The sequence below is a fragment of the Macaca mulatta genome, chromosome 5 (assembly GCF_049350105.2).
Source record: "Macaca mulatta isolate MMU2019108-1 chromosome 5, T2T-MMU8v2.0, whole genome shotgun sequence".
Lineage (NCBI taxonomy): Eukaryota > Metazoa > Chordata > Mammalia > Primates > Cercopithecidae > Macaca > Macaca mulatta.
In genome coordinates this window covers 247,514-268,877 of record NC_133410.1, presented here as the reverse complement: position 1 = coordinate 268,877, position 21,364 = coordinate 247,514, and the positions used below count along the sequence as shown (strand labels likewise).

General features: G+C 44.9%; 1 protein-coding gene and 1 long non-coding RNA gene across 2 annotated transcripts in view; one reads left to right on the top strand and one right to left on the bottom strand.

Moving 5' to 3' along the window:
- LOC114678204 (uncharacterized) overlaps positions 1-6,972 on the bottom strand; it is a 37,623-nt gene extending 30,651 nt beyond the window's left edge. Inside the window, exons 1-2 of the mRNA XM_078002840.1 lie at positions 6,850-6,972; positions 13-6,384 (exon numbers count right to left, since the gene is read on the bottom strand). Of these exons, the coding sequence (XP_077858966.1) occupies positions 2,828-3,610 (783 nt within the window). The 5' untranslated portion in view covers positions 3,611-6,384; positions 6,850-6,972 and the 3' untranslated portion in view covers positions 13-2,827. The remainder of the gene's footprint in view (positions 1-12; positions 6,385-6,849) is intronic.
- LOC144341060 (uncharacterized) overlaps positions 1-21,364 on the top strand; it is a 558,577-nt gene that overhangs the window by 450,639 nt on the left and 86,574 nt on the right. The gene's annotated exons all lie outside the window — the stretch shown is intronic.

Genomic DNA, 21,364 nt, shown 5'->3' with positions numbered 1-21,364 from the left:
ATACGAAAACACCTATAATGCACTCCACATATCTGGAAACCTTTGTATCCTTATTCTGTATTGGTAGGATACTTATGATTTTTAATATAGACTATATCAACTTACTGTGCCTGAAACAACTTTTGCTCGACGGCAAGTGACATAGAGATAAAGCTGCTGATATTTTTCCCTGTTGCAATTTAGCCAACCAGCAGAGTATGTTTTCAAGGGCCAAGATGTTTTCTAAGACCCCCATCCAGGAGCAGCTATAGGGCAAATGCCTAGAGCACACATAGAAATCACACACAACCAATGCATTCCTGACCCTGAATCAATGCTTCTTACCCTTGTGTGCACATTAGAATAACCTGCTGTGCATGTGGGAGGTGGTGTTTAATGTTCCCAAACCCAAGTTGCAAGGGAATAATTAAGACAATCTCTAGAGTGAGACCCAGGCAGCAGTGTGATTTAAAGCTCTCCAGGTGATTACAATATGCAACCATACTCCCAAATGTCTGCTGTAAACCAACATCTTTCAGAGAATCAGTTGAAAGTATTTCTCAAATTAATGTAAGAAGTATTTGCTGTTGAGTTGTGGCCTTTCAATCTTACTCGTATTACCCACATTCTATCCTTTGCAAAACTAACCTCTGCTGAAGGGGTGGCCTGCCCCTCCACACCTGTGGGTGTTTCTCGTTAGGTGGAATGAGAGACTTGAGAAAAGAAATAAGACACAGAGACAAAGTATAGAGAAAGAAAAGCGGGGGCCCAGGGGACCGGCGCTCAGCTTACAGAGGACCCACGCCGGCACCAGCAGGACAATAGGATCGTTTTTAGGGAGGAAATCAGCAGTAAGCCATAAGAACAAGGATCTCTGTGACATGAATAAGTTTAAAGGAAAATCCTGTGCCTAGAGATAAACCTTTTAGCAGCATTGTTTCATCCTATCACATGGGGATAAACCTTGGACAATACCTAGCTTTTCCTAGGAACAAAGACACACCCTGCAAGCCCAAAATCCATTAAACCTTGAGCTACCACAGCACATGTCTCTTGCAAGGACAAGGTTGGGGGTAGGGTCACAGATTAACAGCATCTCAAATACAGAACAAAATGGAGTCTCTTATGTCTACTTCTTTCTATATAGACACAGTAACAGGCTGATCTCTTTCTTTTCCCCACACTCTGCTACTTGTTTTCTTCCTGATTCAAACCAGTTCCACACACACTGGGTGCACACTATGTGCAGCCCACGGTGCTAGGTGGCCTGGCCGTGGGGAATATTGTTGTGGAGGAAGGACTTTGCTGTAAGAAATTTACATTCCCCAAAACTAAAACCATGCTGTTTACTCAATTGAAATAAAAAATGAAAGACTGAGGGGGATGCCCAAAGGTCAGGACATGAATAAATACCTTGGAATATTAATATCCATCTCATGATACCTGAGTGTAAATGCCCCACTTTGAAACAAAACAATGCCAAGCACTGCTATTATTCTGAAATATTGTTAGGATTAAATAATAAATATTTAAAATTTTATTGATGTATAACATGCATACAGAAACATATGCACAATAAAATATTAATGTAACGCTCAATAACTTGTAACAAAGCTAATACATTTGTGTAACTATAGAACTATCCCTGTTTTTGCCCACAAACCACTTCCTTCCTCTTTTCCTCCTCCCCAAACCTAACCACGATCTTAAGAGCTAATGTTATAGTTTTTCTTTTTATACAAGTGTTTTATTAGAGAATATTTTAACCTATACACAATAACCAAAATAGTATGAGCTGATGCTCAGCCTCAATATCTACTAATTATGCCCTATTTGTTTAATTTCTACTTCAACTCATTCCCTATCCCCTTTATTATTGTTTTTAGTTATTTTTTGTAAGATAAGATGTATATGCCTTGAAATATACAGTCTTTACTGTACCTTTTTGACAAGTCAATATATCTATATATTCTTTTCCCTTTCAATTATAGAATTACTGCCAGTTAAAATTATCAATGTGCATGCAAATCACCTGAAAACATTATTTGAAATCCAGATTTTGATACAATATATCTGGGCTTTGCCTGACAAACCCAGTTTCCTGGGTTGAAGCAGGGCTTGAAGAGTGTGCTAGCAACATCACCCTGCCCATGCCTAACACCACCCTCACCCACCTGTGACTCACCTCTGGGGCCAGAGGCAGGGAAGGGAGGGTCATTTTGGCAAACCAGGCATCTGTGCCATGCAAAGATTCCTGCCCCTTTAGAAATGGGTGAGGGTGAAAGCATCATGGCCTCCAGCTTTTTCATGCACATCTCCCCTGAGCCCACATGGCCACCAAGAGGGCTGCTGATGGCCTCTGGTCTCCCAACAAATTGCCCCACCTCCAGATGGACTAGAGCAAAGTCAAGGGAAAGTCTGTCTGGTCCTTGTTTCTGCTCAGGCACTTCTGAGTTCTGTAGCCTTGCACAGGCCTTTGCCTCTCTCTGAGCCTAAGTTTTCCACCATACGATGGGTACATTTACACAAACCACACACACAATGAAGGTGAAAAGAGAGAATGGGCAAAATGACCTCACCTGCCAGGGAGTCAGCGCTCAGATAACTTTCATGCTCTGGGGTGGAATATTTCTTCAGAAACAAAGAGCTTGCGGATCCAGGACCTGGGCCTGCCACTGATCTGCTCTGTGACTCTGAGACAGTGGCTTCCCCTCTCTGAGCTCAAATCCCCACTGGACAGGCTGCTCTAACCTTCTGTGTCCCTGGGCTGAGAAGGGAGTTAGTCCTCCCCAGCTTGTAGGGGAGCCCTTGACCATGGTTGAGTGCAATCTGGCCCCACTGTCCTGCCTCACTGGAGCATTGAGAAAAGGCGAACACAAAACCCAGACCCCAGCTGATCTGGGAACAGGTTCTCCTTGAATTTGTCAGGCACCTTCAGGAATTTGTCACCAGTTAACCAGCCTGTGACTCTGTCCACAATCTGCTCCTTCTGCATGGATGCCGCTGTCCACTGCCACTCTACTAAAACACCTTTGATGCCCTCCTGATGCGCGCTGTCGGGCACGGCGAGATGGGCTGAGAGTGTATCTCCCTCCCCAAACTCGCTTGGAGCTGTGCGGGGCGGGCGGCCCCAGGACCCGCGGTTCTGAGCAGGTCCCGGGGGCCCCGCTGCCCGCACCCCAGGCCGCGCTGCGCAGCCCCAGTCTGCCCGGAGATGGCGACGCTGTAGCCTCTGGAGCCAGGGCCACCGGGGGTCTCGGCGGGGCCCAACAGCGGCGAGGACGCGGACCCTGCAGAGATGGGAGGGGCGCGCCCCGAGCCCGAGCCACACCCGGACCAGTAGCCGTCGGTCAAGCCAGGGCCGCAGCGGACACCGTGGGCGGCGAAGAGGAAGCTGGGCCCAGCGCCCTGGGCGAGCCCTGAGCCGCGGAGCCCCGAGGGGTGGAGCTGGGTCTGGCCCTGCAGGCAGCTGGTGTCGCAGGTGGGCCACAGCCCAGGACACGCCCAGGCGTCCCACCTCATGGTGCTGCACGGGCTGGAGAATGGGGCTAGGGACAGCGCCAGGGCCACCCCGACGCCAGCACCCCTGGCAGACCCAGGGTCCGCCTGTGGAGAGACTGGATAGGTGCATTAAGCGATCAGAAAAGTCACTGGCTGGCTCTGTTGATGAGCAGAACGCTTTCAGAGAAGTGTATGCTCACGCAGTGCTCGGACGGCATTCGCGGAGTTTGACACTTGTCTGCTTGGGCAGATGCTCATATGCTTCCACAGAATGGATATTGTGATGGTGGAAGGTCAGTTGATGCTACAAGTAAAAATTCCAGAATCACAAGTTACTTTTAACAAGCAGAGGTGAAGGATCTCCTTCTGCAAGTTGGCCGGTACTTGAGGTATATTCATTCGATGTCTTTGATTCACATGGACATGTAACCTGGTAATATTTCCATGTCTCAAACCTCAATCCCCAAGGCAGCCTCTGAAGAAGGGGATGAAGATGACTGGGGGTACTGGTCCATTTTCAGGCTCCTGATAAAGACATACCCAAGACTGGGTAATGTATAAAGAAAAAGAGGTTTAATGGACTCACAGTTCTACATGGCTGGGGAGGCCTCACAACCCTGGCAGAAGACAAAAGGCATATCTTACAGGGCAGCAGACAAGAGAGAATGAGGGAAACTAGTGAAAGGGATTTGCCATTATGAAACCATCAGAGCTCTCAGGAGGACTTATTCACTACCAGAAAAGTATTGGGGAAACTGCCCCCATGATTCAATTAACTCCCCCCAGGTTCCTCTCACAACACATGAGAATTATGGGAACTATAGTTCAAGATGAGATTTGGGTGGGGAAACAGCCAAATCATATTATTCCACCTCTGGCCCCTCCTAAATCTCATGTCCTCACATTTCAAAACCAATCAAGCCTTCCCAACAGTCCCCCAAAGTCTTAACTCGTTTCAGCATTAACTCAAAAGACCACAGTCCAGGCTGGGTGTGGTGGCTCATGCCTGTAATCCCAGCACCTTGGGTGACCGAGGCAGGCAGATCACTTGAGGCTGGGAGTTCAAGACCAGCGTGACCAACATGGAGAAACCCTGTCTCTACTAAAAATACAAAATTAGCTGGGTGTGGTGGCACATGCCTGTAATCCCAGCTACTTGGGAGGCTGAGGCAGAAGACTCACTTGAACCCAGGAGGCGGAGGTTGTGGTAAGCCGAGATCATGCCATTGAACTCCAGCGTGGGCAACAAGAGTGAAGTTCAGTCAAAAAAACAAAACAACAAAAACAAAAACCAAAACCACACAGTCTAAAGTCTCATCTGAGACAAGGCAAGTCCCTTCTGCGCATGAGCCTGTAAAATCAAAAGCAAGTTAGTTACTTCCTAGACACAGTGGGGGTACAGGCATTGGGTAAATATAGCTGTTCCAAATGGGAGACACTGGCCCCAAAATAGGGGCTACAGGCCCCATGCAAGTTCACAATCCAGTGGGTCAAATCTTAAAGCTCCAAAATAATCTCCTTTGACTCCATGTCTCACATCCAGGTCATGCTGAAGTAAGAGGTGGGTTCCTATGGTCTTGGGCAGCTCCACCCTTGTGGCTTTGCAGGGTACAGCCTCCCTCCTGGCTATGTTCTTGTGCTGGTATTGAGTGTCTGCAGCTTTTCCAGGTACATGGTGCAAGCTGTTGGTGGAGCTACCATTCTGGGGTCTGGAGGACGATGGCCCTCTTCTCACAGCTCCACTAGGTGGTACCCCGGTAGGGATTCTGTGTAGGGGCTCTGACCCTATATTTCCCTTCCACATTGCCCTAGCAGAGTTTCTCCATGAGGGCCTTGCCCCTGCAGTAAACTTCTCCCTCCACATCCAGGCATTTCCATACATCTTCTGAAATCTAGACAGAGGTTCCCAAACCTCAATTCTTGACTTCTGTGCAGCTGCAGGCTCAACACCATGTGGAAGCTCCCAAGGTTTGGGTCTTGCACCCTCTGAAGCCACAACCCAAGCTGTACCTTGGCCCCTTTTAGCCACAGCCATAGTGGCTGGGACATAAGACACCAAGTCTCTAGGATGCACAAAGCAGGAGGGCTCAGGGCCTGGCCCACTAAACCATTTTGTCCTCCTAGACCTTCTGGCCTGTGATGGGAGGGGCTGCCATGAAGACCTCTGACATGCTCTGGAGACATTTTCCCCATTGTCTTGGTGATTCACATTTGGCTACTCTACTTATACAAATTTCTGCAGCTGGTTTGAATTTCTCCTCAGAAAATGGGTTTTTCTTTTCTATCACATTGTCAGGCTGCAAATTTTTTGAACTTTATGTTCTCTTGTCTCTTTTTTGAAACGAAATGCTTTTAACAGCATCCAAGTCACCTTTTCAATGCTTTGGTGCTTAGAAATTTCTTCCACTAGATGCCCTAAATCATCTCCCTCAGGTCCTAAGTTCCACAAATCTCTAGGACAGGGCCAAAAAGTCACCAGTCTCTTTGCTAAAACATAACAGGAGTCACCTTTACTCCAGTTCTCAACAAGTTCCTCATCTCTGTCCGAGACCACCTCAGCCTGGATTTCATTGTTCATATCATCATCAGCATTTTGATCAAGGCCATTCAACTAGTTTCTAGGAAGTTCCAAACTTTCCCACATTTTCCTGTCTTCTTCTGAGCCCTCCAAACTGTTCCAACCTCAGCCTGTTACCCAGTTCCAAAGTTGCTTCCACATTTTTGGGTAACTTTAAGGGAGCACTCGACTCTAACTGTACCATTTTAGTGTATTAGTCCATTTTTATACTGCTGGTAAAGAGATACTCAAGACAGGGTAATGTATAAAGAAAAAGAGGTTTAATGGACTCACATTCCACATCGCTGGGGAGGCCTCTCACTCATGTCGGAAGATGAAAGGCACATCTTATGTGGTGGCAGATAAGAGAGAATGAGAGAACCAAATGAAACAGGTTTCCCCCTATAAAACCGTCAGATCTATTGAGACTTATTCACTGCCAGGAGAACAATATTGGGGAAACTGCCCCATGATTCAATTATCTCCCACCAGGTCCTTCTCATAACATATGGGAATTATGGGAGCTATAATTAAAGGTGAGATTTGGGTGGAGACACAGCCAAAGCATGTCACTGGGCATCCAACGAAGTTATACTCAAAACAGGTAATTCTGGGTATGTAACAAGGATCTCTAGCCCACAGATTGAAAAGGATGATAGTCCTTTTTTTGGAAATGAAGTTTTACAGAAGAACTATATCAGCTACTAAAAGCAGATATCTTGTACTTGCCCTCACAGTGGCATGTGCTGCTGGTACAGAATCTCTTCCCAGGAATGGAGACCAATGGCATGGAATCAGATAGAATAGATTACCTCAGATACTACACAGGCTTTTCCAAGAATTTGCAGAGTTGCTCAAATTTATGATTCGTCCAGATCCAGAGAGAAGACCTTCAGCAATTGCCCTGATAAAGCATTCAATGTTGCTGCCTGCTTCTAGAGAGAGGAGAACAGTTATGTATAGAACTGAATGTTGAGAAGTCCAAAAATACACTTTTACCTAAAGAAATCATGAAAGCACAGACAGAGAAGGCTGCAGCTGAGGAAGGAGCACTCTTCACTGATCAGAGGCCACTAGGTCCACCATGCAGAGGAACACAACATCTTGACTTCTTAGAAAGAAAATGAAGTGCCCTATCAGCCTTCCAGTATACTAAGCTACTCATTTCCTACCTAACCACCCCACCAAAATAACACTGTGACAAAAGCAAGCTAGGTTGAAATCACTGCTAGAATTCAATTTGCAATTAATCTCTCTTTGGTGTCAGTAGTTTTACTGATTAGGACTTATACTTGTGAATTACAATTGAAAGCTGTACTTTGACCACAGCTTTTTCAGGCTTTTGTGTACTTACCAATCTGTCTTCTGTTAAATGTCAGTCACTAGTGGAGGTTACAGCAGCCTTTCCAAAATTAACCGCTGTGGTGGTGTGTTGCTCTCAGTGTGCTGATGCACTTTAGTGGAAATATCTTTTCCTGTAGTGACCTGGGGAAAGGATTCAAGTGCTTGATGACAAACATATTCTCCTCTCAAAAAGGCAAATGCTAAAACCACTCATTACTACTCAGCCTTTAATGTATCTGTGTGTCACATTTACATTTCTTCTCTTTTTTTTTAATGTGAATTATACTTGTATATCCAATTGAGAGCATCTTTTAGGCACTGCATGAGACATGGGATGATAGTTCTGTGGAAGTATTGCCTTGTGAATTTGCTATTTAGTTTTGTCTTTGCTGTAAACTTGCAGCATTAAACAGACACTGTTGTTAACAGTCTTTCTTTTTGAAACAATTATGTGAAATGTACAGCTGCTCTTGATGAAAACAACTATTGGCCTTTTTTCCTTTGAACTTTAAAGCTGGTGAATTTTAAAAAAATGCATCTTCCCCTCGCCTTTGGAATTTTGTATTAATGCCAAATAATAATTACTGAGTTTGTTAATTTTTTCTGGTGTTGTACTTGTCTGACTCTAAAAAAAAAAAAAAAAAAAGAAAGAAAGAAAAACACTAGCTGGGTACGGTGACTCATACCTGTAATCCCAGCACTTTGGGAGGCCAAGGCGGGTGGATCATGAGGTCAGGAGTTCAAGACCAGCCTGGCCAACAGGCTATCTCTACTGAAAAGACAAAAATTAGCTGGGCATGGTGGCACACGCCTGTAATCCCAGCTACGTGGGATGCTGAGGCACAAGAATTGCTTGAATCAGGACCCAGGAGACAGAGGTTGCAGTGAGCCAAGATCGCACCACTGTACTCCAGCCTGGGCTAGAGTGAGACTCTGTCTCAAAAACAAACAAACAACAACAACAACAACAACAACAGCAACAAAACCCTCCTCCCTCCTCCCCAATTTTGTATACGATTGTACTGTTATTCTGATGTTCAAGGTCTTGCCAGGTTCATCTGCAGTGTTTGTGTATATAAACTGATCTTGGTAATCTGCTACATAGCTGTTTGAAATGCTAGAATTACTTCGGACATTCTAAGTCTTTCACAAAATACATTGTATCTATGATTAGCCATTTGACTAGTAATACTGGCAAGCAGATTTTGCAAAAAGAAATAGAATTTGTCCATTGTTTTCTCACAATTTTGATCTAAAATATGTTTGCTCTTGTCTTTGACTTGTGTTTTATTAATATTGACTGGCATATTAAAGATCACTCTGAGCTTGCCTAGGAAAAGAAAAAACAAAACAGGTCTGTGGGTAGGACTACCAGGCAGAAGGCATGGCGTGAGCACAGGTGTGGGGTTAGGGGAACAAGCACCACAATGCAGGAGCAGGAGGCAGGAGGTGATGACCAAGAAGAGGAAAATCCCCAAACCCAGCAAGTCACTGAGCCAAATGAAAGCCTTTTATCCTGCATCAGCCATTTAACCCCATCAACACTCCAAGTGAACATTCTGTTTTAGAGACACGGATAGTTCTTATTTTCCTGTAATCCTGTAAACGAATCTTATTGCTCTTAGCAGCCTGTCCCCAGGACTAAAATCCCAAGTTAGAATACTATTCTTAGGAAGGCATCTTTCTGGATTAGGCTGCAAGGAAATTGAGTTATTTGCTATCAGTCATTCACATGCTGCACAGACATTAATTTACCAGAGCTGTGCTGCGGAATGGGAGGAGCTCATTAAAACCAGGCCTGGATGGTGCACAGAATGTGAAGGGTATAGGGGAACACAAAAAGGCTAGGCCCAAAGACAGTTCCAAATCTAGGAGGCACTGTTATTATGCCTATTTTACAGAGGAGGAAAATGAAGCACAGCAGGTCACTTGATCAACCATTCTGCCCCAGAGTAGAGGAGCCAGGATCTAGACCAGCCAGCTTGCCTTGCCATCAGAGCTCACACACAGAAGCTTGTTCTGCAATGAAGCAGGACTGTGCTATGTCTAAGTACACAAACTCTGGTTTCACATCCCAGCTGCTCTGCTATTTCCAGCTGTGTGACCACGTGAAAGTTACTTGCCCGTGCTCAGTGTCCTCTGTAAAGTCAAGATAGCAGTATCTGCCTCATGGAGTCCTTTAAGTGAGTTAATAGTGTAACATGTTATGGTGGCATGCACACAGTCACCATCAGTAAATATAGTCTATTATGCCTGAACCCCAGATGGGCACATGTCCTTGAAAAGTCTAAAACCCAGGACTCTGAAATACAGCCTGTGAGATCCTGGAATCCTCCAGCAGCATTCTAACATCTCTTGGCTACAGAATTGTATGCTGCTTCCCAGGGCTGGAAGGTGTATTTGTATTAATATAGTGTAATAATACGGCCATGTGTCCACCTAGTTCATCCCTATAGTAGGCAAATAAGGTGATGTCAAAACCTTGGCTGGGCCCAGCCCTGGTAACCTTCCTTTCTCTCTTTCCTGCATGCTCTCTCACTCATATTCATACATTCCTTACAGGACTGCTTAGACCACAGAAAAGGCAGGAGGGTGAGGAGAGAAGGTGAGTGGGTGGGTGGGTGCAATTGTTCATTGAAGTGTGCTGCCTCTTGCCATGCTGAACTTGTGGGCCCAGGCACTGGGTTTGGACCTGAGGGGGTCTTGTTCTCCCTTTAAGCCTTGGCTGGGTGTGGTGGTTCACGCCTGTAATCCCAGCACTTTTGGAGGCCAAGGTGGGTGGATCACCTGAGGTAAGGAGTTCGAGACCAGCCTGACCAACATGGAGAAACTCCGTCTCTACTAAAAATACAAAAAAATTAGCTGGGCATGGTGGCCCATGCTTGTAATCCCAGCTACTCAGGAGGCTGAGGCAGGAGAATCGCTTGAACGCAGGAGGTGGAGGTTGCAGTGAGCTGAGATCAAGCCACTGCACTCCAGCCTGGGCAACAAAAGCGAAACTCTGTCTCAAAAAATAAAAAAAAACCCAAACAAAACCAAAAAACATTTTAAGCCTCAATTGGCAGCAATCACAGAGCTTTGTCCTTCCCTGTGAGCCTGTCTGGGTGTTTATGCTGGATGACATGCACCCCCTCTGCCAGGGGTGCAGAGTCTATGGCCTGGCCAGGCAGCCACGGCAGATGAGAAGAGCTTCAACATCGACTTTATTGTGCTGCTGGGTTTTTTTTCTGCTGGCTCTCAGCACGTTTCTCATGAGCCATGATCAGCCTCAGGTCTATGGCACCTTCTGTAGCTCTGTCATGGTGACTGGGGATATCATCTGAAGCACGTGCCACTGCTACCCCAAGGCAGGTGTTGGTGGGGCTGGGTGGGGATAGGAGGATTGCAGACCATGCCTCTGTCTCATAAATCAACTCTTGATCCTTCAGTCATCTCATTCTCATTTTGACTCTCTGTTTACTTCTTTCTGGTCTCCTGAGCATTCATCCATCCATCCATGTTTCCATCTGTACTTTCATCCACCCATCCATTCATCTAGTCATCCATCACTTAGCAGAAGGATTGATCAGAAGCCCCCAGGATCTGGAGTCATGAATGAAACACCACGGAGGAGACACAGTGAAACACAACATATTACTCATGTGCTTAAACTAAAAGTCAATGAGTGCTTTCCACCTGCCAGGCACTCCTGCATTTAGAGTGCAGTTCTGCCCTTATCCTGATCTTTTTGGTGCCTTCCGTAGTTCCATTTTATAGCAGAAAAAGGTGAGGCTCAGAAAGTGAGGTTCTATAACTGGCCGAGTTTGGATTGGAGCTCAGATGTGCAGATGTAGGCATCATTCTCTTTCTTGAGTTCTCCACCCCAGGGCCCCAGAGCAGCTTAGCTTTCTGGGGTGGGTCAGGTCTAATCTTGGTGGAATGCATTGAGCAATTCTCTATCTTTTGGAGTCTTAATGTATTCTTAGCCCTACATGTGATTTAGTGATGAGAAAAACACTGGTTTGAGAGTCCTATGTTCTAGTTCCAGTTCTGACTGAAGCTTTGTGTGTTATCTTTGTCTTTCTGAGCCTCAGCGTTTTTATATGAAAAATGGGATGCAAGCCTCTATTTTGCACCACCTCACAGGGTATAAAGATCAAACAAGAGATGGAATATAGTAATTTTTTTGTAAACTCTAGAGTGTTGTATGTGGGTGAAAGGCTCCCAGGTGCTGATACCTCGGAGAAAAGGACATGTCAGCTCCCAAATGAAGTCTCTCACTCTTTCATTTTTATTTTTAACTTCAAACACAAAAATGTTTTTCTTGAAGTACATGCTTAAAAAGCTCCTATTGTTATGGGCGGGTCTTTGTTCTTAGTGCTCCCAAGATGTGGCCTGCCTCCATTGGGAGCTCTAAGAAAAAAGACCCGCGCGTAACATTTAGTGGCCTCATATGGGGATTCTCCAAAGCAGTGAGTAATATCGGACCACTTTCACTTGCTATTCTGTCCTATCCTTCCTTAGAATTGGAGGAAAATACCGGGCATCTGTCAGCCGGTTAAAAATGATTAGCATGGCTGCCGGACTAAAGACTCAGGTGTTAGGCTTCCTGGGAAGGGCTAACAACCCCCAACGCTTCTGGGCTGGTAGTGTTGGTCTGCCGGGAACCAGCTTCCACTTTCACAATTTTCCTGGGGAAGCTGAGGGCTGACTATAGGCAGAAAACTGTATCCCAAACTCCCAGCATTAGCCAGTTGAGACTATGGTGCAGCCAGAAGTCTCTACCCAACAGTCGCCCATGCATGTGCCCTTACCTTTCCTTCTGACCCATACCTCCTGGATCCTGACCATGACGTTTTTGAAAGTGTAGCCCCAAAATTCTTACCTCTGAATCTACTTCCTCCGATCCCTGCTTCCTAGGTCCTTATGGTTCAGACTTTCATTTCCTCTAGCAAGTTATATCTCCAAAGGAATCTAAGGAAGCTCTATGCTGCATCTTTAGGCCCCTAGGCTATGAACCCAGAGTGTCTTGTCCCTGGTATCCCTCCCAATTTAGGCATACAGCTCTTGACATGGGCAGTTATGTGGGACCCGTTCCTCACCACCCTTGCCAGGTTCCCAAGTTTGTAAATGGCTAGGAAGATTGCTCTCCCATTGTGTAAGATGCTCTCCTTCTCCAATTTCTACTCTGCTTACCCCTCCACAATGCAATCTCCAAGCCTTGGTTCCTTGACCAGGGCCTTAGAACTGATGGCCCAGTACTTTAACAACTGGAACTGAGTCTATGACAACATAATAGATCAGGATGAAAGCAAATTGAGTAAGTCAGAGAGAGAGAGACAGAGAGGAAAGAGAGAGAGAGAGAGAGAGAGAGAGAGAGAGAGAGAAAGAGACAGTGGAAAGAGAAGCAGAGAGAGAAGGGAAAGAGGCAGAGAGACAAAGAGGGAGTCAAAGAGAGAAAGAAAAAGAAGTAGTAAAGAAAAAAGTGTGCCCTATTCCTTTAAAAGCCAGGGTAAATTTAAAACCTATAATTGATAATTGAAGGTCTTCTCCATGACCCTATAACATTCTAATACTACCTTGTTGTCAGTGTAAACAAGAGTGTAGCCTGAAAACACTGAGACCACCGACAGCCCGTAGACTTCCTATCAAAAATTTGTAACCCAGTAACCCGCGGATGGGTCAAATGCATTCAATCTGTAGTGGCAACTTCTTTGCTAACAGAAGATAGTAAAACAATAGCTTAGAGGAAACCTCACTGTGAGCACACCTCACCAGTTCAGAGCTATCCTAAGTAAAAAAAAAAAAAAAGCAAAAAGGTAGCTTACTAACTCAAAAATCTTAAAGTGTAGCCCTATTCTGTTAGAAAAAGGCGATTTAACATTAATAGCTGAAAATTCCCTTAACCCAGCAGATTTCCTAACAGGGGATTTAAATCTTAATTACCATACAGAGGTCCGACCAGACCTAGGAGGAACTCCCTTCAGGACAGGATGATTAGATGGTTCCTCCCAGGTGACTGAGAAAAAAACCCCAGTGGGTATGCTATAATTGACAGGGAGACTCTTGTGGAAGCAGAGTTAGGAGAATTGCTTAATAATTGGTCTGCTCAAACGTGTGAGCTGTTTGCACTCAGCCAAAGCCTTAAAGTACTTACAGAATCAAAAAACGATCTCAATCCTGACTCAAAAGGTTACCGACACCCTCTCTGAAATGAATTTGCATAAGAACTGTTGTTTATGGGGATGCATCTTGATGGGGCAGCTAGGTTGTTATGAAATACTCAGGAACCCAGCCCAGCTCTAGGACTCACCCCTGAGCACAAAGGCAATGTTGGGTGTGCTGGTAGAGGACCACTAGAATCCAGCAGCCCGGACCCCTTTCTTGTGGTCAAGAAAGGTGGGAAAAGGGGTGCAGGACTGCTACATTGGTGAGCATAATTAATCTGATAAGCAGTGGTCCACATGTGGTTATGCACCCTGGAAAGGAATAAGCATGAGGACCATAGAGGATGCTCTAGGACTCATGCTCATCGGGGTACTGGCATCCCTATGTTCTTTTTTCAGATGGGAAACGTTCCCCCAAGGCAAAAACGCCCCTAAGATGTATTCTGGAGAATTCGGCCCAGTCAGAGCGCATGTATCTTTTTCCCTCTCAGATTTGAAGCAAATTAAAATAGATCTTGGTAAATTATCCGATAACCCTTATGGCTATGTTGATGTTTTACAAGGGTTAGGACAATCCTTTGATCTCACATGGAGAGATATAATGTTACTGCTAGGTCAGACACTAACCCTAAATAAGAGAAGGGCCGCCATAACTGCAGTCCGAGAGTTTGGCGATCTCTGATACCTCAGTCAGGTCAAAGACTGGATGACAACAGAGGAAAAAGAACAATTCCTCACAGGTAAGCAGGCAGTTCCCAGTGTAGACCCTCATTGGGATGCAGAATCAGAACACGGAGATTGGTGCCACAGACATTTACTAACTTGTATGACAGAAGGACTAAGGAAAACTAGGAAGAAGCCTATAAATTATTCAATGATGTCCACTGATGGATGTTAATGATGTCAATAACACAGGCAAAGGAAGAAAATCCTACTGCCTTTCTGGAGAGACTAAGAGAGGCATTGAGGAAGCATACCTTTCTGTCACCTGACTCTGTTGAAGGCCAACTATCTTAAAGGATAAGTTTATCACTCAGTCAGCTGCAGACATTAGAAAAAAACTTCAAAAGCCTGCCTTGGGCCCGGAGCAAAACTTAGAAACCCTATTGAACTTAGCAGCCTTAGTTTTTTATAATAGAGATCAGGAGGAGCAGGCAGAATGGGATAAATGGGATAAGAAAAAGGCCACTGCTTTAGTCATGGCCCTCAGGCAAGTGGACTTTGGAGCCTCTGGAACAGGGAAAGGCTGGGCAAATCAAATGCCTAATAGGGCTTAAGGACACTTTAAAAAAGACTGTCTGAATAAAAATAATCCACCCCCTTGTCCATGCCCCTTAAGTCAAGGGAATCACTGGAAGGCCCACTGCTCCAGGGGACGAAGGTTCTCTTAGTCAGAAACCACTAACCAGATGGTCCAGCAGCAGGACTGAGGGTGCCTGGGGCAAGCACCAGCCCATGCCATCACCCTCATTATGCCCCGGGTATGCTTGACCATTGAGGCCAGGAGGTTAACTGCCTCCTGGACACTGGCGCAGCCTTCTCAGTCTTACTCTCCTGTCCCGGACAACTGTCCTCCAAATCTGTCACTATCTGAGGGGTCCTAGGACAGGCAGTCACTAGATACTTCTCCCAGCCACTAAGTTGTGACTGGGGAACTTTACTCTTTTCACATGCCTTTCTAATTATGCCAGAAAGCCCCACTCCTTTGTTAGGGAGAGACATTCTAGCAAAAGCAGGGGCCATTACACACAAGAAATAGGAGAAGGAAAAAGGGTAAATATATATATAGACTCTAAGTATGCTTACCTAGTTCTCTGTGCCCACGCAGCAATATGGAGAGAAAGGGAACTCCTAACTTCCAAGGGAACACCTATCAAACACCAGGAAGCCATCAGGAGATTATTATTGGCTGTACTGAAACCTAAAGAGGTGGCAGTCTAACACTGCCCGGGTCATCAGAAAGGAAAGGAAAGGGAAATAGAAGGGAATCGCCAAGCGGATACTGAAGCCGAAAGAGCCGCAAGGTGGGACCCTCCATTCGAAATGCTCATAGAAGGACCCCTAGTATGGGATAATCTCCTCCAGGAAACCAAGCCCCAGTACTCAGCAGAAGAAATAGAATGGGGAACCTCATGAGGACATAGTTTCCTCTCCTCAGGATGGCTAGTCACTGAAGAAGGAAAAATACTTTTGTCTGCAGCTAACCAATGGAAATTACTTAAAACCCTTCACCAAACCTTTCACTTACGCATTGATAGCACCCATCAGATGGCCAAATCATTATTTACTGGACCAGGCCTTTTCAAAACTATCAAGCAGATAGTCAGGACCTGTGAAGTGTGCCAAAGAAATAATTCCCTGCACTTTAGGCCATACATTTCAATCCCTGTATCTTTAACCTCCTTGTTAAGTTCTTCTCTTCCAGAATCAAAGCTGTAAAACTACAAATAGTTCTTCAAATGGACCCCTAGATGCAGTCCATGACTAAGATCTACTGAGGACCCCTGGACTGGCCTGCTAGTCCATGCTCTGATGTTAATGATGTTGAAGGCACCCCTCCCGAGGAAATCTCAACTGCACCACCCCTACTATGCCCCAATTCAACAGGAAGCAGTTAGAGCGGTCATCGGCCAACCTCCCCAACAGCACTTGGGTTTTCCTGTTGGGGGGGGAGGGACTAAGAGACAGGACTAGCTGGATTTCTTGGGTCGACTAAGAATTCCTAAGCCTAGCTGGGGAAGGTGACCACACCTACCTTTAAACACAGGGCTTGTAACTCAGCTCACACCCAACCAATCAGGTAGTAAAGAGGGCTCACTAAAATACAAATTAAGCTAAAAGCAGGAGGTAAAGAAATAGTCAAATCATGTATCACCTAGGAGCACAGGGGGAGGGACAATGATTGGGATATAAACCCAGGCATGCGAGCAGAGAGTGGCAACTCCCTTTGGGTCCCCTCCCATCATATGGGAGCTCTGTTTTCACTCTATTAAATCTTGCAACTGCACTCTTCTGGTCCGTGTTTGTTCCAGCTTGAGCTGAGCTATATCGCTCACCATCCACCACTGCTGATCACCACTGTCGCAGAGCTGCCACTGACTTCCACCCCTCCGGATCCAGCAGGGTGTCCACTGCACTTCTGATCCAGCAAGGCACCCATTGCCACTCCCGATTGGGCTAGAGGCTCGCCATTGTTCCTGTGTGGCTAAGTGCCCGGGTTCATCCTAATCGAGCTAAACACTAGTCCCTGGGTTCCACGGTTCTCTTCTGTGACCCATGGCTTCTAATAGAGCTGTAACACTCACTGCATGGCCCAAGGTTCAATTCCTTGTAATCCATGAGGCCAAGAACCCCAGATCAGAGAACAAAAGTCTTGCCACCATCTTGGGAGTGGCCCACTCCATCTTGGGAGCTCTAAGAACAAAGACCATAACGCTGTTGATGACTAAATTAATATTTTTCTTATCAAAATATTTTAACTTACCCATTTTGATGAAGGTATTGCTGGTAAGTATCCATTTCCAGCTTTAAGAATAATTTTTCACATTTCCATTTATATTTATTATTCTGGTTTTGGTTCTATACAAGTTATGGACATTTTACTTCCATCCTTGTAAAGTATATATTTTTTCTCTCACTGATTTATAGTGTTTTTTCTCCTCTTTGATGTTAGGTGGCTTGACTATTTTTGGTATTTAATTTATTTTTTGACCCACTGTGTTTCTTCTTTTAAAGACTTAGGCTGGGCACGGTGGCTCACACTTGAAATCCCAGCACTTTGGGGAGCCGAGGCAGGTGGATCACCTAAGGTCAGGAGTTCAAGACCAGCCTGACCAATATGGTGAAACCCCGTCTCTACTAAAACAAATACAAAAATTAGCCAGGCGTGGTGGTGTGCTCCTGTAGTTCCAGCTACTCAGGAGGCTGAGACAGGAGAATCGCCTGAACCCAGAAAGCGGAGGTTGCAGTGAGCCGAGATGGCACCACTGCCCTCCAGCCTGGGGCAACTAGAGTGAGACTCCATCTCAAAAAAAAAAAAAAAAAAAAAAGACTTATGTCTGCTTTTCAATTTTAGAAACTTAGAAGACACCAACTCTGAATATTGACTTTACTTTTGAAAATATGTTCTGAGAAAAAAATAGATCTTTTTTTTTTTTTTTGAGATGGAGTATTGCTCTGTCACCAGGTTGGAGTGCAGTGGCATGATCTTGGCTCACTGCAACCTCTGCCTCCTGGGTCCGAGCGATTCTCCTGCCTCAGCCTCCCAAGTAGCTGGGATTACAGTCACCCACCACCACGTCCAGCTAATTTTTGTATTTTTAGTAGAGACAGGGCTTCCCTATGTTAGTCAGGCTGGTCTCAAACTCCTGACCTTGTGATCTGCCAGCCTCGGCCTCCTAAAGTGCTGGGATTACAAGTGTGAGCCACACGCCCAGCTGAAAAAAATAGATTTATTTCTTCTCATTCTACTTTTCATAAATGTGTATTTGTGGTTATATAACTTCTCCTTTTCTGCTTTTACACTAATTCTGCTCGGTATTATAGTTCCCTAATTTTCTCATTAGCTCAGACTAATTTAATGTTTCACTCAAATGTTGTAAATTAAATAGACTGATTAATTTTTAATTGTATACTTTATATTTGAGTTTTTTCCAAATAAGATTTGTCACCCGTATAGCTTCTTTTTTCTTCCACATTATTAATATATTTACTATTTTCCTCACTATATTGACTTAAAACTTTTTCTTTTTCTTTTTTTTTTTTGAGACAGAGTCTCACTCTATCGTACAGGCTGGAGTGCAGTGGCGCGATCTCAGCTCACTGCAAGCTCCACTTCCTGGGTTCACGCCATTCTCCTGCCTCAGCCTCCTGAGTAGCTGGGACTACAGGCACCCATCACCACACCTGGCTTATTTTTTGTATTTTTAGTTGAGACAGCGTTTCACTGTGTTAGCCAGGATGGTCTCGATCTCCTGACCTTATGATCTGCCTGCCTTGGCCTCCCAAAGTGTTGGGATTACAGGCAAGAGCCACCATGCCCGGCCTAGAAGAGGTAAGATTTTTCTATTTATCTATTAGCCAGGAGTACTGGGATACCAAAACTAGATAAAAGGATCACAAATAAAGACGACCGTGGACCAAAATCCTATGTAAATATAGAATTCCTGATGAAATTCTCAGAAATGTTAGCAAACTAAATTTAGCAATATGTAAAACTGATTACATACAATGACCAAAGTAATAGTTTTTCACAAATGCAGTGTTGCCTTAATATTTTAAAAATCAACATTTTACAAAATGTTACTTGAACAATAGAAAAAAGTGACAACTTAAATAGATGCAAAAGTTTGACAAATCCAGCACCTATTTATGATAAAACACTCAGAAAACGACTAGAATGGAACTTCTAAGACCTGCTAGAAAGCATGTATAAAAAAATAACAGCTAATAGTATACTTAATGGTGGATGACTGCAGACTTTATTTGTAAGTTCAAAAAATGGAACAAGAATGTACATTTCTTCCACTCTGTTTAACATTGTACTGGAAGCACTAACCAGAAAACTATACTAGAAAAATAAATAAAACTTTCGGATTAGAAAAAAGTAGAATACTATTTTCTTGCCATAATGTTGTATAAAAATCTATTATAAATTTACCAAAAACTTAATTGAACTAATAATAAAAGTTTATTAATGTCACAAAATACAAGATTAATATACAATATTAAATAATACTTTTATATAACAGTAATTGACATACTAAAAATTAAGTCAAGAAAACATTTATTAATAATAACATTGGAAAAACCACTTAGGAATATATTTTTAAAAGCAAATACACATACTTTACAGTGAAAATTTTCTTAAATGCTGAAAGAAATTTTTTAAAGTTTTTTTTTTTTTTTTTTTTGAGACGGAGTCTCGCTCTGTCACCCAGGCTGGAGTGCAGTGGCCAGATCTCAGCTCACTGCAAGCTCCGCCTCCCAGGTTCATGCCATTCTCCTGCCTCAGCCTCCCGAGTGGCTGGGACTACAGGCGCCCGCCACCTCGCCCGGCTAGTTTTTTTGTATTTTTCTTTTAGTAGAGACGGGTTTTCACCCTGTTCTCCAGGATGGTCTCAATCTCCTGACCTCGTGATCCGCCCGTCTCGGCCTCCCAAAGTGCTGGGATTACAGGCTTGAGCCACCGCGCCCGGCCAGAAATTTTTTGAACTATAAGGAAAGATACATCTAATATTCAAGATTATCAATAAGAAATGTTAATATCAAAATACCCAAAGAAAACATTTACAGTAGCTGGGCGTGGTGGTGCACACCTGTAATCCCAGCTTCTTGGGAGGCTGAGGCAGGAGAATTGCTTGAACCCAGGAGGCAGAGGTTGAAGTGGGCCAAGATTGCACCATTGCACTCCAGCCTGGGTGACAAGAGCAAAACTCTGTCTCCCCCCCCAAAAAAAACAAAACAAAACAAAAAAAAAAACAAAAAAAACATTTACAGATTCAATGCAAATTTCAAAGTAAATTATTTTCAATGTAAGTTGACAAGCTGCTCTTTGAAAATTCTATATAGATGTGCAAAAAAATCAAACACACCTGAGAATTTTGAAAATAAAAACAAAATTAACTTCCAATATCAGTTCTTACTAAAATGTTATCATAACCAAACAGTATGGTACTACTATAAGGGTAGATTTTGGGGACCTATCCAGGAGTGACACAGAGCCAACAAAACTCCCACCCCCAGCCAAGAATAGGGGTGAGAAAATCTGCAACCCTAGGAAACCACACTTCTCCCACAGATCTTTGCAACCTTGGATCAACCCTTGTGAGCCCACTTGACCAGGGCCTTGGGCCTGACACACAGAGTTGTGTGGAGTCTCAGTAGAGCAGCTGCTCAGACACACACAGAGACCCAGGAGCTTTACATACTTCAGCCCTGGGATTTCAAACAAAGGTGACTGCAAGGTGGGAGTCGGTGGGTGCCTCCAGGAAGGGGCTGAATCCAGGGGGCGGAGCGGCATCAGTCTGTGGGCCCCACTTCCCCCGCACCTCACATGACAAGCCCCACTGGCTTGGAATTCCAGCCAGCCTGCCAGCAACAGCCTAGCACCTGACTGAGATGGGTCTGAGGCCCTGGGGGAGAGCCAGGCCGCCATCTTTGCTGCTTGGATGATGGCTTTGTAGAGTCCAAACAATCCGAATGAGGAAGGGACCCCACAGCACGGCGCAGCTGTTTTACCAAAATATGGCCAGGCTGCTTCTTCAAATAAAAACCCAATCCATTATCCTCGTTGGATAAGTCTTCCCAGCAGGGGCCTCCAGGCAGCCCCACCCATATTCTATGAACAGAGTTCTGATTTCTCCCTAAGATGGAATGCTCAGAAAGGGGAAGATGGGCTGCTACCTTAGCTGTTTGGGTGACTCGGCCATTCCAGCCTGTGGCTTTGGAGAGTCCAAGCTGACTGGGACAAAGGTGGTTCCCCAGCATGGAACAGCTGTTTTGTGGAGGCATGGCCTGACTGCTTCTCTAAATGGGACCCCAATCCATTTTTCCTTGCTGGGCAGGTCCTCCCAGCCAGGGCTTCCTGCCACCCATGCCCATGTTCTGAGGCCACCAGAGTTCTAATTTCTCTCTGGGATAGAGTGCCCAGGAAGCAGAGTGGGTCACCATCTTTGCTGTTTGAGCATCTCAGCCAGTGTAGCCTGTGGGCCTTGGAGAGCCCAAGACAATTGGGGGCTGAACAAATCCCCAACACAGTACAGTCGTTCTACCAAAACAGGGCCAGACTCCTTCTTTAATTGGTTGCTCATCCCCTTTCTCCTCATTGGGTGAGACC